The sequence below is a fragment of the Trachurus japonicus genome, chromosome 6 (genome assembly GCF_045865225.1).
Source record: "Trachurus japonicus isolate A0001 chromosome 6, Traja_1.0".
NCBI lineage: Eukaryota > Metazoa > Chordata > Actinopteri > Carangiformes > Carangidae > Trachurus > Trachurus japonicus.
The window spans coordinates 20,973,903-20,990,602 of NC_140912.1; the positions used below are offsets into that span (position 1 = coordinate 20,973,903).

Consider the following 16,700-nt stretch of genomic DNA (forward strand, 5'->3'; position numbering starts at 1 on the left):
CCGGGTAGGCGACGAGATATTCATGTCATAATGATATGCACCTGCAAGGATACTGTTTCACCTAAACATAAACCATCAGAGCAGAGAAATTTAGCTCGAAGAAAGTGTCACAAAATGTACTGAACCAGCAGAACAACGAAACATTTGGAATTTTAAATACTATATTCTTTACAATGTAAAAGTTTTTCTCCTCACATATCATTCCATATTTGAACAACTGATCAGGAAGAGAGGAAAAATACTAAATCAAGTTGAAAGGAAAAGGCTAGAAAAGCTGCACGTTTTATGACTTATTACTTTGTTTTCAATCATAATTAGCCAAAAAGATCTGCAGTCATTGATTTACCTGCCTAAAATAAGTGCATTAAACCATCAGCCTTCATAGAAATATGAGACACATGTCAAAAAGTGAAAGCATTTTTAAAGTCTGCTGGGATGCTTTGATGTCGTTCTAATTCTGGGTCAGTGTTGCATGAAAGGTTCCTCACTTCCTCCACCGCCTTAAATATAAAAAGGTGCAACATCAGCTCTTTTTCACTGACCTACAAATCCATTTTTGTTATATACTGCCGTATCCTGGTAAGAGGGTTTGATTTTGATGCTAATTACATCGTCCTGTCAGGGAGGTAGAATGTATTGCTGCCCAAGAACATAAAACTTAACAAAGCCCCCAACCCTCCTGACAGACCAATTACCAGAGAGGTTCAAAAAGCACGAGCAAGACGACCTCACAGGGCTGAGGAAGGAAAGCTTGCTATTGGAAAGCTTGGTTGATATTGACCAGAGTGATCTGGGTCTCTGTGGTGAGCAATTCATTTCAAATTCGTCTTTCATCTCTGGACTGACCTTTCATTTCAAGAATGAAATGCATGATAAACAGTACACGCGTTCCTCTGAGGCGTCATTTTTCTTCCTGACTGAATGGATGTGGGAGCTGTTGATGCCGTTATGTTAATGTGACCAGCACCTCCTTGTTAAAGGAATGCTCATGTACAAAGAGCATCTCTTTATTAAGGAACAAGACTAATGATATCAGATTACTGGAACAAACACTAATTAGTGTCTTCATTATGCACTTACCTCATTTAATTGCAATTATTTTCAACAGGGATTGTGTCCTATTATACCGTAGACAGTGATAATTAGACTAATCATTCTCCACCTCTCAGACTGAAGAAGCAACAGTAAACTCCCCCTTTAAAATTCATATTGATGGATGATGTTATTGTAACTTATTCATCGAGATTAATTGGCAAAGAGATTTTTTAGACTGACCTGTTCCAGATGACTGTTCCTGATACTCGTTGCATTTCTCCCAGCGCTGCTAGCAGCAGAGACGATTTCCCACAACCCACCTGACCCACGATCATAGTGAGCTTACCTAAGAGATTTGATGAAAAGGGAGAGACATTAATACAGAAAGTAAACAACAGATGGAAACTGGATGAAGAAGCAAATAAATAATAAAGACGAATCAAGGAGGTCGATCGTGTTTCCCACTGCCTGATGCTCACCGAAAGGAATCTTGATGTCCACGTTCGAAAGCGTCGGGGGTCCATCGGTCCATGTGAAATAACCGTTGAAAATCTGACAACACCAGATGTCAAACGGAGACAGAGTCACTCTTTGACAAGTAAAATGTAAACGTTTCATCACCCAGAGATGATGCAGAGCTGCAGTGGGGCAACAAGTCATAGATGTTGTCTCATTGCTATTCATTTTCTACAGGGAAAACAGATCTCCTGCAACCAAGATATTGTGAATGACACGCAGAGAATTTATTGAGCAGTTTCCACAGATAGCTACAGAGCCGAATGAGATTACTTTCCTACATTTTGTGATAATAAATATACAACATACTGTATAAGATATTAAAATCAGACACCACCGCTGCTCTTTAGGCAAATCAGTTCAACTTGGAGACCAGATAAATTATTAGTGTAGTCAAAATGTGATCAGGCGTTTTCAAAACTCTGTGTGATGAAGAAGCTGTGGTTTAATGATGAAAACTGAAGTGAATTAGTTCAAATACTGTGACCAAAGAGAAAGTAGTCCCTGCCTCTGGAGCTTCACTTCGCAGCAAATCATCATATCTATTATGCCTCTCATTTAATGTGTGCATACATGTACGCATAGTTCATACATAGTGTGGACAAAACACCTACTGTAAATGTCACCGAGGCTGAGGGAACAATTCAACGAGACTGCAAAAAAGGCTTCTGTGATGTTCTTTGATTCTCTAAAGGTCAAAGCCTGAGGGAAAATGTATTTTTCCCCATTCAGACAGTCTGTGTTATGTTTTCTGACTGACATTTACCAAAAGGTAAAAACTAAAGCTAGTGAGATTACAGCATCAATTATGATCAAACATGGAGGGAGGGATAATGTGTCTGTGTCTGCATCACACACAGTCTGGAGAACTGACATATTCACTTTTCACTTGTTTTCTCTGTCTGTCTGTCTCTGTCTCTTCTTTTTCTTCTCTCTCTCTCTCACCTTGATACATAAGTCTTGGTCCACTTCATGGGTGGATCTGTCGCCCTCATGCTCCCCCTGCGAGCTGTAGTTGTTCCAGTCATCCCTCGGGGGGCGCTTCCGGTTCACCACCTTCAGGGGCTTCAGGTGCCGGGACAGAGAGGAGCAGGATGACGAAGGGAAAGATTTAGAGGATGACTAGAGGAGGGTTGTATAACATCCAGCACAGAGGACACACACAGGGGTAAACAGTGATATTGACAGGATGGATGTTCAGGTGGAGGAGGATGACAACATTCACAGCAGAAGTGAGACAGTCTGGATGCACCAGCGGGCGAGTCAGTGACCAACAAACATTGTCTACTACTTCATTGTTAGAATCAAGCCATAATAGAAAAATGTGTTTTCGTATAAACTCACCACAGCCTGATATCTATTTTGGTTGTGATTACTGGAGCCAGAGGTTACCATGGCTCTGGGCTCCTGTTCCTCTCCAATTTCATCGCTTGAGAAAAACTCGCTGAGCTTTTGAACGCTGCAGATCAAACAGCGAGGAGAGAAACACAGAGTTGATGAGAAAAAATAAATATGCGTAACATATCACATTATAAAAAGACACATTGACGGATCACAGATGCTGTAATTAACTTCAACAGCAACACAAGGAAACTGAATCTACCATCAACAAACTGCCCAGGCCATAAAGGAGCTCACTTTCATTCATATGAATATAACAACATCCCCCATGTGTTAACTGTCACATCCTTCATTCGGTGAAACAGACTGGAAAATCAATTGAATGTGGTTCACTAACAATGAGCTTCATCTTCACTTTCTCTCTCTTACACACATACACATCCACACATCTCTGAATTCAATGTTTTATTTAACTTCCTAAATGACAGCAAAATGCTTCCCTCTGCTGACACATAAATCTCATGACTAAATAATATGTACTAAATAAGAGAATAATAATGTAATAACAACTGTAACTCCACTGGGACTCATGTATGTTTTGTGCCATTTTCGCAGACACACAGTGCACAATGTAGATGGACATGGCTACAGCATTATTGACTGCTATAGTGTTACTACTATCAAAACAGTGTGTGACATGAGGATGATTCGGGAATATTAACATTTCCATTAATATTTCAGTCCACAGGAGGCAAAAAACTCATGATTACACAGCTACAATTTCTGACTGTTAATATGAAATCTTATAAAATCCAATGGAAACTGCTCACTGACTTTGTATTAACAACATGGTTTTTGCTAGAGAGTGAAGATAAGTTGAGGTGCTAACGTCACATTGTAAAAGTGCGTCACACATCACATGGTCCCAGAATAGACATCTCAAAGGAGTGATGGCTGCTTGTACGTTAGAATAGGATACGATGCTTACACCACCACTGTGGATGGAGATGGTCTCCTAAAAGCCCATACAGGAAAATATTATTTATGTATTATTTTATCTATATCTGAAGTGTATCAAGACAAAGCATAGTAGAGCACACCTCTTCTTAACTACAACTAAAACAACAGGTTGGTTAATTGCATCCTACCTCAGAGGGATGACAGGAGTAGACAATATTGAACTAACTATGCAGGATTAGTGGCTGAGGAAGAGCAACGTGTGGCTGCAGCTTCCTAACCACACAGTTGCTGCGAAAGCCAGATTAATTGTAAAGCTAACTGCTGAAATAAAGAGGTGCAATCAGTGTCAAGAGACCAGTGCACTATGCCAAACGGAGAAATTAAACACTTTGTTAGATTCACAGAGGTTGATCCAGTAATGCAGCCACTCCATCTACTGCAGGAAAAGGTCAAGTGTTCAATTTAATCTTGTTACTTTTCTCCTGCTCTGCTTGCTCTCACTACAGTTTCTGTTGTTTCAGCGCCACACGGATATATTTCAGATATTTCCCTCTACAATAAACATTTAAAAAGAAAAACAAACCAGTGTTTCCTAGTTGTATCAATTATTATGAACTGCATTGTTTCTTATTTATTGATTTATTTTTTTATGTAACAATTCTTGAAATTGTAACAGATTGGATTTGTTCATGTGAGTATTTCTTAGCTTTCTTACCTTACAAGGGCCTTGACGGTGGAGCGCACAACACTGGAGAGCAGGAAGAGGGGGGTGACCAGGATGTGAAAGAGGGACAAAGAGGCAAAGGCCACAGCTGGGGAAAGATCAGCGTCCTCTGAGATGTGAACATGAACCACAAACGTCTGCAGGATGAGATGGAGGACAGAACGGCTGAGGTTAGACGCAAAAGCCTGGAGTTAGATCCTCTAACCTTGGGACCCTTAACTTTTGATTTCCTGTCAGTCAACAATAGACAGTTCAAGGCAGAAACACAGCCATAGAGAAAAGAGTTGCGCTATCAAGAGTTTAAGGAGCACGATAAAATCAAATCCAAAGATGAATCATTTGTCTGCATTTGTCCCTCTCCTTGGTATCTGTCTGACTTTTCTAATTTGTCACCACTCAGCGCAACAACAGTGAAGGACTTCTATAAATACAGACAGGATTTAGTGCAGAGCTGTCAGACAGGCCTCCGCTGTGTCCCTGTGAAATGTCACTGGACATCTTAGAGTCAGACTGCCTGGCACTGTCTCCGCTCCGTCCTTCACACGGAGGAACGGTCAACAGGATGCACACTGCACTGAACGGTGATTGGCTCTGACCTGATGAGACAATATTCAAGCAATATCACAGAGGGAGAGAGAGCGATGTTATGTATCAGCACGGCTGTGATTCGGTAATAGGTATGAAGCTGCAGAGTAGAGTGCAATATTAGTTGACAATAATTACCAATAACAAACTGAACAACATTTTCCCCACTTGCACACTAAACTAGCTACTTTATCATGAATCATGAGTCACCTCCGGTGTTAGCTGATGTAGTCAGGCCTCTTTCCGCCCCTTCATCCTCTTCTGATGACATTAGATAACTTAATTCAAATGTTATTTACGGGAATATATTCATCTCTGAAACATCTGTTAGGGTTTATAGGGGAAATATACAAGTCTGGTCACTTTTCTGCTATTTGCTAACCCTCCTCCACCCGGCCATGTGCATTTGCTGTCAACGAAGCCAGCGAGAAAGCAATTCATGGACGTTATTTATCATATATATGTTACGATGTGTATATTTGTATAGTCTTATCTGTCATAAACAAGAGATTATGGGTTATGAGGGCGTGTTTGTGTTGCGATGTCCCCTAGACGAGAGCTGGGACACCGGGTCGGAGGCTCTGATCTTGCAAGGTTGGTTTTTCAGCCAGAGACGCTATGTGGAAGGCAGAGAGCCTCCATTCTCCCTCGTAAGGCAATTTATTTAACCATCACAATTACTCCAAAGCAGTTTAATTAAAGTAAAAATGTGGCATACTTAAGGTAAGAATCTTGCATAGTAAATAACAACTGTTTATTTAACGCTGATTAGTGGAAAGTAGAGCACCTTCTTTTTTGGGGGGCTTATTCGCCTTTAATGGACAGGATAGTTCAGAGAGAGACAGGAAATGGGAGGCAGAGAGGGGGGGAATGACATGCAGCATCGACGCGGGATTCGCAGCATAGGGCCGCTCGACACGGGATTCAAACCGCCTGCAGTGAGGATTATAGCCTCAACACATGGGGTGGGTGCTCTACCAACTGAGCTAAACACCGCCCCAAAAGTAGAGCACCTTTTCAAAAAGTCCTAGTGCCGTTAGAGTGCCTTTGTCCAATCAAATTACTTGGTTGGAAAGTATCTAAGTGTTGGGTAAGACAAAAAACAAACTAATCTTAATGAGAGCAAATTAAATATTAATTCACATTACTAATTATTAATATTGGACATGAAACTCACCGTCAAAACTGCTGCAATGGGAATGGCTGCATTCATAAAAACTGTAAATGGAAAAGAAAAACAGGAGGGTATGAGATATTTTGTTGTACACCTTAAATATTTCTATATTTTGTTGTGTATGGGATGAGAAAATTCAACATCCTTTTGGTTTTGTAAGGCCTTTTCAAAACCAATTCAGATAAACTGGAAAAATCCTGTCCAGTACTGGGCCTGCAGCTGCAAATACACACAAGGCAATCACAAAACCCTGTTCTTCTTTCTTTACTTCTCTGTCACTTTCCATCGTCCTGTAACTTCTCTTTTAAATGCATTGGATGTCAAGATAAATAAAGATGAGAGCAGTCAAATAAACTGAGCACTCTGCTGATGTCAGTAGTGAATAAATCCTTGTTTCTGTTCCGTTCCACGGCTCTTGTAAACATTTCATGGAGGAAATTATGATAGCTCACTCCCCTGAAATCTGCAGTTATTGATCTTAGATTGGACACAGTCTACTATAAGACTGGAGCCGAGCGGACTGCAGCCAGAGTTCATCTGAGAGTGTGGAAAAGAGATAAGGACGACAATCTTCATAAAACAAACAAAGTAGGCTATTGAATGATGGAAGTGCAATCATCCCTTTTGGCCTGTCTAAAAACATTACCTATCTTTACATTCAATCGGTTTTATGGTGATATGCTGAATTACAATAGAAAGACATAAATCCTTGCACTTTGCTGTAAATCTCTTTTCTGACGAGAAAATGTTTGATTGTTTGCACTAGATCATTGAATTTCAGCAGTGCAAAGTCCAGTGTGTGCGGAGGAAACAAAGTGTCTCACTTGATATGGACGTGTAAAGAGCGAAGGCCTGCAGGCTGGTGAGCTCCTTGCCCCTGGTCTCCTCCACGCTGTCACAAAAGATGTGCTCCCAGGCGTAAAGCTTCAGCAGCTTGATGCCCCGTAGGAGCTCGTTGGTCTTCTTCAAACGCTCACTGGAGTACTCCTGAAAGTAGAGAGGGAGACGTTGATTATACAACCGTAATTTAACACAACAAGGGCGTCGAGGTCTATAAAAGGTGCAGCCAGGGGGCAACACGAGCGTAATCACCTCTACTGTCAGGGATCAGGTGCCCAAACAAACAACTGAGCCACCTAAGCAAAATGTTTTCCCTAGAATTAAATCGACCTCCAACACAGCATAGGAAAACAGCATGATTATATTTGAGCACTGTTACTAAATAGGTGGAGGCAGCGGAGGAACGGCTAAGGGCAAGAAGAGCTGATCTTGTGGCTCGTTGTTTTGTTTAATATCGACTAACACTGTTTGCAAAGTTCTCAGAGCCAAAAGGCACTGAATAGGACACAGTTCACATTTTACTTCACCAAGTTACACTAGCAAGAAAACCTCTGCCTCCTTAGATCCACTTTATCTGGATTAAATTATTGGCAGAGCGAGTTTAGGCCTACATACCAAACTGCTGTATGCTGTTTTTATGTTGGGTCTTACTGATACATTGCAGGTTCATGTCATCATTGTTATTGCCATAATTTTTAATTTTTATGCTGTTTGTGCACATTGTTATTTGTGCACGAAATGAAATGTTAAACAAAGATCATGAATGTTCAAAGTGAATTGCAAACAAATGTGGCATTGGAGAAGATGTTATTGCTATTATATTTCATCCTCTGGGGAATATGACTGTCTGTAACAAATTGAATATAAATCCATACCATGGTTGTCAGGTCATTTTACTTTAAAAAAAATGGTGGCAATACCAAACCAAAATGAATCTAAAGGTTAACAGCAATCTGCACTAATAAAACGAGCTGTTCAGATAGCTGAACATGGACTGAGGTGACTGAGAAATGCGCTGCATCACTGTAAGAGAGCCAGTGATTGGACTCACCAGAGTGCTCTTCTGTGTGTGAGACAGTTTTGTGGCTACGAAGTATTGTACAGGAGCCAACACCGCGATGACAGTCGCTCCAATCAAGGCACTGATTCCCAAGAGGTAGTAGAGCAGAATCACTCCCACAATAATCTGAGGAAAGAAAGAAAGAAAGAAAGAAAGAAAGAAAGAAAGAAAGAAAGAAAGAAAGAAAGAAAGAAAGAAAGAAAGAAAGAAAGAAAGAAAGAAAACATATGATTTACCCAATGCTTCCTACTGCACGATGGTGAACCACTTTGTGTGGAGCAGTGACCTTGAGCTTGATATGCGCATCATCCGCATCATCATCATCATCATCATCATCATCATCATCATCATCATCATCATCATCATCATCATCATACATGCCATGTCAGTTTCACTCACTTCTCACACCGACTGATGAGAAAAAGGTTCATTAGTCATTCTGACTAATTACAACGGCCTTTGAGGAAATATATTTTATCCACTGACATTCACAAACAAGTTGAAAAAACAACAGAACATGCAAAGCGGCGATTTCACACAAGGTTCTTGATTTCAAGAACGCAACTCTTAACTCCAGCATCACTCAGTAGCGATGAATTAAGAATGATCACACTGTAATATTTATGTCAATGAAGCTGTTGTCATCCTCCGCTGCTCAGGTCATTCAGCATCCTTCACACATACTATCTCTATCTCTCTCTCTCTCCTGGTTTGAAAGAGAAATGACTCATGTTTCCACCTCTCCTTGGCAGTTCTCCAGCCAGCCTGAGCACGTGCCGGTGTCAGAAATCCCCAGGACACTCAGAACCAGATGGAGATGGATGTGACATTTCACACTCTCGCACCCTCTCCTCCTTCATCTGTCACAGGGACACTGCGGTGCCACTGGAGGACGACGAGGTGGGTGGTGGATAAAAAGCACAGCAGGACATTATTTTCCCTCCTTCCTAATAGCTCCATTAAAAGTCTTGGGCTCTTTACAGCGGCACACTCCGAGGCGTGAGTCATTTGTAACCATGGCGTTTGCATTGGAAAAGGCAATGTACAGTCGCAGTGCCTTGAAATCCCACACAGTGTCTGACAGCTTCTCACCGGTCCACATCTGATTTAACAGCATGTTATGTAGCTGAAACTTCACATTATGTAACAAACAGGACCACATCCCTCAAGAACGACTTTACTTTGTTACTTCCCTTTATGAACAAACCAGAATTTCATTAGCAAATAATATGCAAAATATTCTCTCAATTCATTTCAACATTCATTCAAACAGTGACAGTTGTCACAATTTCATAAAACTTGAGTTGGTGGTAAATGGACCGTTTAAATTGTGTTTTTCTTCTAGTCTATTAACCACTCAGTTCATTCACATGTTGATGGCACAGCAACAGAGACATCTTATGACATCAAATTGTTTGTTGTGTCTGACAAAACAGCTCAGTTGATTATCACGTAATGTGACAAAGCAACAAACACTCACAGTTGAAAAACCGGGATTACAGATTAAATGTTCTGCCAGTCAACAACTACAACAACAACTCCTCTCTGAGGACACAGATCAGTATTACCTACCTCATGTAGAAGAACAGTGTTTGTTTCACCTGTGCTCTTCTGTCCTAATCTCCAAAAAATGTAATTTAACCGAAGAACAAGGGGCTAAGTAGCTTCTCATCTAAGACAACCCTGAGCTGTAACAAAGATAAAGAGCGACAGAAAACAACACCTCTGAGATCTCCGGCCAATTTCAAAATCACGGTGACACGTGTCATCAGGGACGCAGGCTGTAAAGACGGAGCAGGAGGGATTCATTCACAGTTTGCACCAGACAGGTGATGCAGACAGAGAATACTAATTCAGCTCAAGTCTTGGAGGAAGCAGCAGGAACCACACAGCTTGTATCCAACCTGCTGCTTAAGCTCTGTCCTTTTATCCTCAAATATAATATAACATGCACAATTTTGCTGAGGTTTTTTTTTTTTTTATCAATATCAAGCAAATATATTTCCTTTGGTGTTTGAAAACCTGAAGCCATACACAATGTTATGTAGCAGCATAATGCAATTATACCAATTAAATGATATAGCACAGACTAAAATGTCAACATACAGTACAGCGCTGTCAGCTGAAAAAAAATAAGCGAGTCGTTTAGGACCCTAGGAATGCTTGTATTTCTTGTATTGTATATCTTTTTAGCATTTCACTATGATAATCTGTTTTAAACCATTTCATGCAAGAAATTGGATGTTATTCACCACAAAACAATTTAACTGCATCTTTAAATCACCTCCATTTCCCTCTCTAAATGACTGTGTTTATTAAAAGAAGATATGAAAATGAAATGATGGCAGATACTGAACATCCATGAAAACCCCAGTCTGTGTTCATAATGTATTTTTACTATACAATATTCACCGGGATGTTTGCCTTCACTTCCAATTTCTCCTGAGGAACTAAATGGTACATGAATAACAGTATTGATTCTACGGTATTGGATGTCATGAATTGCACAATCCACTTATAGGACAACATTACAACGTATGAAGGTCACAGGCTTACAACCGACTGCACACATTTGCAGTAAATCTGTTCAAACTCTCACGAGGGCTATAACACCTGAGACTGTTTTCAGCCTTCACATCTCTCTCTATATGATTCTTCATTTCCCACTTTGTCCTATCCTGTGATTCAGATGGGAAAAGACGCACAGCAAGATGCACCACCGCAATAAAGGCAACACGTAGCGACAACAACACAGAACAAGTGTAAATAGCTTTCGATACACAGCCCTTTTGAGTTTACCACACAGAAAACAGCGCGACTGTTCCATAGACTTGATAACATATTTATTATTGTTGCCATAAGGATGAGGATGCTATGCCTCCTATAGATTGCACCATTGAATAGACTGAATAGGGACAAGTGATGTGGTTATTTAGCTTGACATCTTGTTGGCTGTTGAAGCCCAGACTTACAGTTTCTGTATTATTTCCTATTATGACCAGGTTAACTCATTTTTCTGCTTTTCCAGTTTCATTGTGTTGTGTAGCTATGGTTGCAGTTGGATTATAGATTTAGACAAAAAAAAGTATTGAGAAAAGTCTGTTTTGGGTCTTTATAGGCACCCCTTTATGGTTAAAGGACCTTTGTTGTCACAGTTGCAATAATAAATACAACAATGAGCTATTCAGTAAATCCAAGCTTGAGATGTTTCTATGGCAGGACTCATACAGGACAATAAATCTGGTGTATACCTAATTATCTCTCAAACATGTTTCTTACCTGTACTGGCATGGCCCACAGGTTGGGACAGAGGAAAAAGAACCACATGAGCTGGTTGGTGTCTATGGCAACCAGGTTGCAGATCTGAGCGACCGTCAGTTCACCCATGGACATGTTGGAGGTGCACAGACGCATGATCTTGTTGTAGATTTTTGTCTGTGGAGGAGGAGGAGGAGGAGGAGGAGGACAGATTGGACACACTGGGACAGATCCATGTGGACACAGAGCAGAGCCTCGTAGACTTTAATGAGCTCAGGAACGTCACCTGTACCTGTATGGCCCCGCGCAGGTTGATGCCGGTCTCAATGGCCACATAGTAGGACGCCTGGAGGAAGGTCCTCTGCAGGAGAAGGGCGAAGAAGAGCAGCACAGCCAGCACGTATGCATTCTCCAGAAACTCCTTGGAGGAAATGAAATAGATACCGAGCAACCTCATCTGGAGGCAGAGGGAGACGGGGAGACAGGGGGAGAGAGGGGGAGATATCGACCGGTTTATCACTGTTTGCGAGGCAGAAATCTCAGCAAGGTGACTCACATTTGACTTTACAATGCAGGGCTGGATGTGACTTGGAGAATTACAGTCAATAATGAGTTTTCAAATGAGACTGTTTCTGTTTATCGCTTTAATACCGGAGGCCAACAGCGTTCATTTACAACATTATCTTTTCCATTTCCCAGCAGGTTTACAATGCTGCATGTGAAACTAAAGTTACTGAATGTTGCCCTCAAACTGTGTGACACAGCTGATATGTGGAGTGTGAGCAGGAATAGATCATCCTCCCAGCAGGGATTACACATTATTGATCAGGAATGTGCCTCTTTGCTATTGCAGTCTATCCCCAGAACAGAAGCACATTTTCACTCAGACCACACTAACACTGCCACACACTGACTGGCTGAAATCGTTTCTCTTTTACAGACGGACCTATTTTCGGCCTGCTCTCCAAACAGACACAACTGTCATGAACGATCACTTTGAGATCTTAAAAGTCTTTTTTTTTTAACCATTTTAAAATGAACTTGTGATGTTTCAGTGCAGAGTGGCTGTCTGATCTGCCCTGTCTGTGTGAAATCTAAGAAACCGCGACAGCAATAAGTCTCATTAATATTTGACAAGGCTTAAATTAGTATGCCATCGGGCAGCAGGTGCACCGCGAGGAGAGAGGGTATCATAAAGGTATCATCGAAGCGCACGTGTAACCTTCGAGAGGAGGCCGTGTGAGGTTTACGTGATGTCTCGTGAGGCCGCCTTCCTTTTGTGCCGATGTCACCAAATCTACACCACATACACTCACAGACAGCTTGTCATGTGTTTAGACTCAAACTTCCCCATGTCAAGCAAAGCCTGGACCTAATTGTTATGGTTTACTGCTGCACCACAATAACACTGAACAAATGGTAGGTAAAAAAAAAAGTGGTTATTGCAGTTAAGTGGACACTGGAGCCAAGAGATGCTCTGCTAAAAGGTGTTGCTGTCACTGTTTATTAAGTTGAACAAGGTTTTAAGTGAAGTGTGGTGAATAAATTATTAGTACCATTGTCAGATAAGAAAGGTTGTGAAATTATCTTTTCACGCTGAGTGATCGGCTCTTACATGGACACACACTTTGAAGTGGGCGTTTGCTTGTGTTGCCAGTTCTGTCGGTCTCATCTAATCAAAATGCATCCAGACAGACAGGCCTGAAGAAGCAGATCTGGTTGTTGACTATCTTTTTTTATCCCAGAAACTTGAACTCACAGACCTGCTGTTTTAGTCTTGGGTACTTTTTACAAAAATACTTTAAACCAAACTTAGAGGCTGTCATGCCAGAATGTAGAAAAACAAGAAAACCTCATTTCCCATTTCTCTGTCCTCGTAAAACCAAAAAAAAGAAGAAAACATGACTTAAAGAGAGCAAAGTTACATAACAGCATAGTCTGATATAGTAACACACACACACACACACACAATTTATGAAGTCAGCATTTCACCGCTCCCCTCTATACGCAGCTTCTGGCTTGTGGTGGAATTACTCAAGTAAATCTCTATCATAAATGTGTTACAATAATTCAAACTCAAGTTTTCACTTTCCAACACTGGAGCTTTTTATTAGGTCCCTTATCAGAAGCGATAAGGGCGACCGTTTGCTTGGAGCTTAAAACTCTAGCTGAATGAAAATTGTATTTAATTTCCTGCGTGCCAGTGCGGTCGAGCCCTCACCGGCTGCTGAATGGTGCGGTTGTCCTTGCTGATGTGGTGCACGATGCCAGAGATGCAGAGCGGCCCGGCGAAGCCCAGCAGGTCGGCCAGGAAGCGGAATGTGATGCTGAGGATTAGAGGTCTGCCAAACGCCTTCCTCAAGGCCTGCCAGATCCACTTTGGACCCTGGGGCGCCGTGCCTTGAGGCCTCTGAAGGAAGAGGGACGGAGACAGAAAAATATCAGCATGCTGCATGAATACACTGAGGAGAGATAAAGCTGCATCCGGATGCTGAATTCAGTTCATCTGCAGTGACGCAACAACGGTTTTATCTAATTTAACGGATTTGAGTTATTAAAATCATTGGAGATCATTGTTCCATTACTGTTATGTAAATGGGAGTAACTGCGTGAACACTTCTTAGCAGCGATACTTCATAACAACACTGTTCAGCCATTTCTCTGTGGAACAGAAGTTGCTGCAGAATAAAAGACCAGAAGAAACTAGGTCAGACAATACGAGTCTGCTTATGGAGCAAGAGGGAGTAATTGGGTGAACATGAAAGCAGAATCGACGCCACTAACTCAGGAGTCGGTCCACCGCTGCAAAGGAAACCTGCGAAATGAGGTCAAGTCACTGCTGATGATGAAGCTTCATCGTGGGATGTGGTGATTAATGGTGATTTTCACACCGAAGCTCGAGCTTAGTCAGTCATTTATAAATGCTTAACCATGACAGTGTTGTAAAGGAACGAGGATTACACAGTCAAAAAGAAGTAAAAGGGTCTTATTAAAACATCACTTAGGGAGTTAAATAGATTTCCAACCCGGTCTGTGAAGAGCTACTGATCCTCATTTTATATTCATTAATAAAGTCCAAAATGTATCAACTTCACAAACAACACCACAACAGCTCGGTTCAGTGAGTCCATTAGCAGTGATCAGAGGACAACATCTGGACTGTCACGGTGCAGTAAACAATCCCAGAGCATGTCACTGACTGTGTGTATCAGTGTGTGTGTGTGTGTGTGTGTGTGTGTGTGTGTGTACATGACTGAGTCATTCTCAGAACTGTGAGAACAGACGTGACTGTCCTCATGTACCGCCGTCCTTCCTTTTGAGCTCATGAGGAGTCCCAGCCTTCGTTCAAAATGTGTCATGTGCATCTCACACACACAATCACACACAAACACACACGTACAGACACACTCACATGTCCATTTTTTTTCTACCTTAGCTTCAAACAACCGGGGAGGAGGAAGTTTCATTCTCACACACACGGAGTGAAAGTAGCTTCCCATGAAGTGCAGTGCTTTCACCCCCGCAGGGGTCGGGATGTCGCCTCGTTCACAGTAGAATGGGAATGACCCGGTGCCTCCAGGCTCTCCTCTAAGTGCCCCACCCCCCCCACCTCTCCACTGGGATCTCTCAATCTCTCTCATCCCTCGCTCCTGCCGGAAGGAAATGGGGTTGCGTTCACACCGGACGCACACGCATCAGTGACGAATCTCGGTGACCTTCCAAACACTGGAAAACGACGACCCTGCAGAGGAGGCCCTTCACCTCCGACCCCGGACACGTGCTCCGATAGCGAGACGGGAGAGAGGAAGAGGAAGAAGAGCAAGGAGACGTCCTGGGCTCGGCCTGCGTTAATAAGGCTGGAGGATCACCGCCTCGGGGTGAGAGCGGTAATCTCAAATCTCAAATAGTAGAAGACAAAGCTCTGTTTCATCTGCCAGTTCAATTCCCCGCCAAACAGATTACATTATCTAAATAATTGGAAAACTGATTTCATTTCGTGCTTCCCTACTGTCTTGGGACTGTAATTTCGAGGAGCTGTATTGAAAATGAGGCTGAATATCAACGTTGCAAAAGCAGCTGAGGGTCTGGAGTATCACAATTTCATTTGTTAACACAGAAAAGCTCGAGCCAGGCAGAGGATTCAAGTTTTTCTAATATTAATTTACATTCATTGAGGAAAGAAGTGCAGTACAGACCTGCAGCAACGAGAGCAGTCTTAGCAACAGGAGCCATATCAATTGTCTAGGTATGATATTTAATTATGGGACTGTGGGGAAGAGAATAAGCCTGAGTGTGTTTACATGTGTACAGTCAGTGTGACATTTCATTTTTTACACTCTTGACCAGTCATCATGTGACATGTGTGAATACAGTTCAGTGGTCCCAGTCCAAACAGAAGTGAGTCATCACGGGACAGAGACCAACTTTTTTTTTTACTTTTTTTTATGAGAACAGCTGTATTAAACAAAAAACAAACAAACAAAATAATAATAAATCAAACTGTACTCCAAGCTTCCATAAATACTTCCATAAAACTTTATTTGTATCTGTGAGTGAAGGATCTAAGATGACCACTGTACTCAGGGAAAGACAGCAGCAGTCTGCTCTTTCCGATCAGCACTAGTAGGTTTGTTTTAAATAAGGATAAGGACCCTTCACATAAAGACAGTGGTTCTGCTATTTTTGTACAAAATGGTTAAACATTTTTGCTGCTGACACAAACTAGACTTCATGGGAAAGACATAACAGTATCAATGCTCCATTTTGCATTTTTCTCTCTCGATCTCACATACAGATCGTCTTCTGTTACAGTCTGCGCCAGCACCTGATACATTCATGATGATTTATTCAGCACTAATGATGAGAGGAAAAGAGCGAGGCTTTACATGTTAGATATTAAACTTAGGGCTGGGAAATGTTTTATATTGCTGATGTTACAGAAAGAACAGGAGCACGTAAGCACAGCAGTCCCCATGCACGCTGCCTCTCCGCTTGGTTTTTGTTTGATTTAGTTAAAATCCTGGCTGTCTTGACCATGTCAGCCTTATGTTTATTAAACCTTTCCTATTTTTATGAGTGTCTTTGTGTGGGTGTTTTGGAGGTCTTTGGTGGTCAGTTGTTAGGCCCCTTATGGCCAACAAAGCTGGGGCGTAAGTTATTTTGCACTTCGTGTAAAGTGGTAAATCAAACTCTGATCACACTGCTCC

The 16,700-nt window shown here is 41.7% G+C and overlaps 1 protein-coding gene across 3 annotated transcripts in view; it reads right to left on the reverse strand.

Annotated features, from left to right (window-relative positions):
- abcc8 (ATP-binding cassette, sub-family C (CFTR/MRP), member 8) overlaps positions 1-16,700 on the reverse strand; it is a 52,429-nt gene that overhangs the window by 23,259 nt on the left and 12,470 nt on the right. For all 3 annotated transcript variants that reach the window (XM_085779709.1, XM_085779708.1, XM_085779710.1), the window contains 11 exons: positions 13,715-13,903; positions 11,786-11,950; positions 11,515-11,670; positions 8,227-8,361; positions 7,160-7,322; positions 6,339-6,379; positions 4,568-4,713; positions 2,896-3,010; positions 2,497-2,616; positions 1,515-1,587; positions 1,276-1,381 (listed from right to left, as the gene is read on the reverse strand). In XM_085779709.1, coding sequence (XP_085635835.1) covers positions 1,276-1,381; positions 1,515-1,587; positions 2,497-2,616; positions 2,896-3,010; positions 4,568-4,713; positions 6,339-6,379; positions 7,160-7,322; positions 8,227-8,361; positions 11,515-11,670; positions 11,786-11,950; positions 13,715-13,903 — 1,409 coding nt within the window. The remainder of the gene's footprint in view (positions 1-1,275; positions 1,382-1,514; positions 1,588-2,496; positions 2,617-2,895; positions 3,011-4,567; positions 4,714-6,338; positions 6,380-7,159; positions 7,323-8,226; positions 8,362-11,514; positions 11,671-11,785; positions 11,951-13,714; positions 13,904-16,700) is intronic.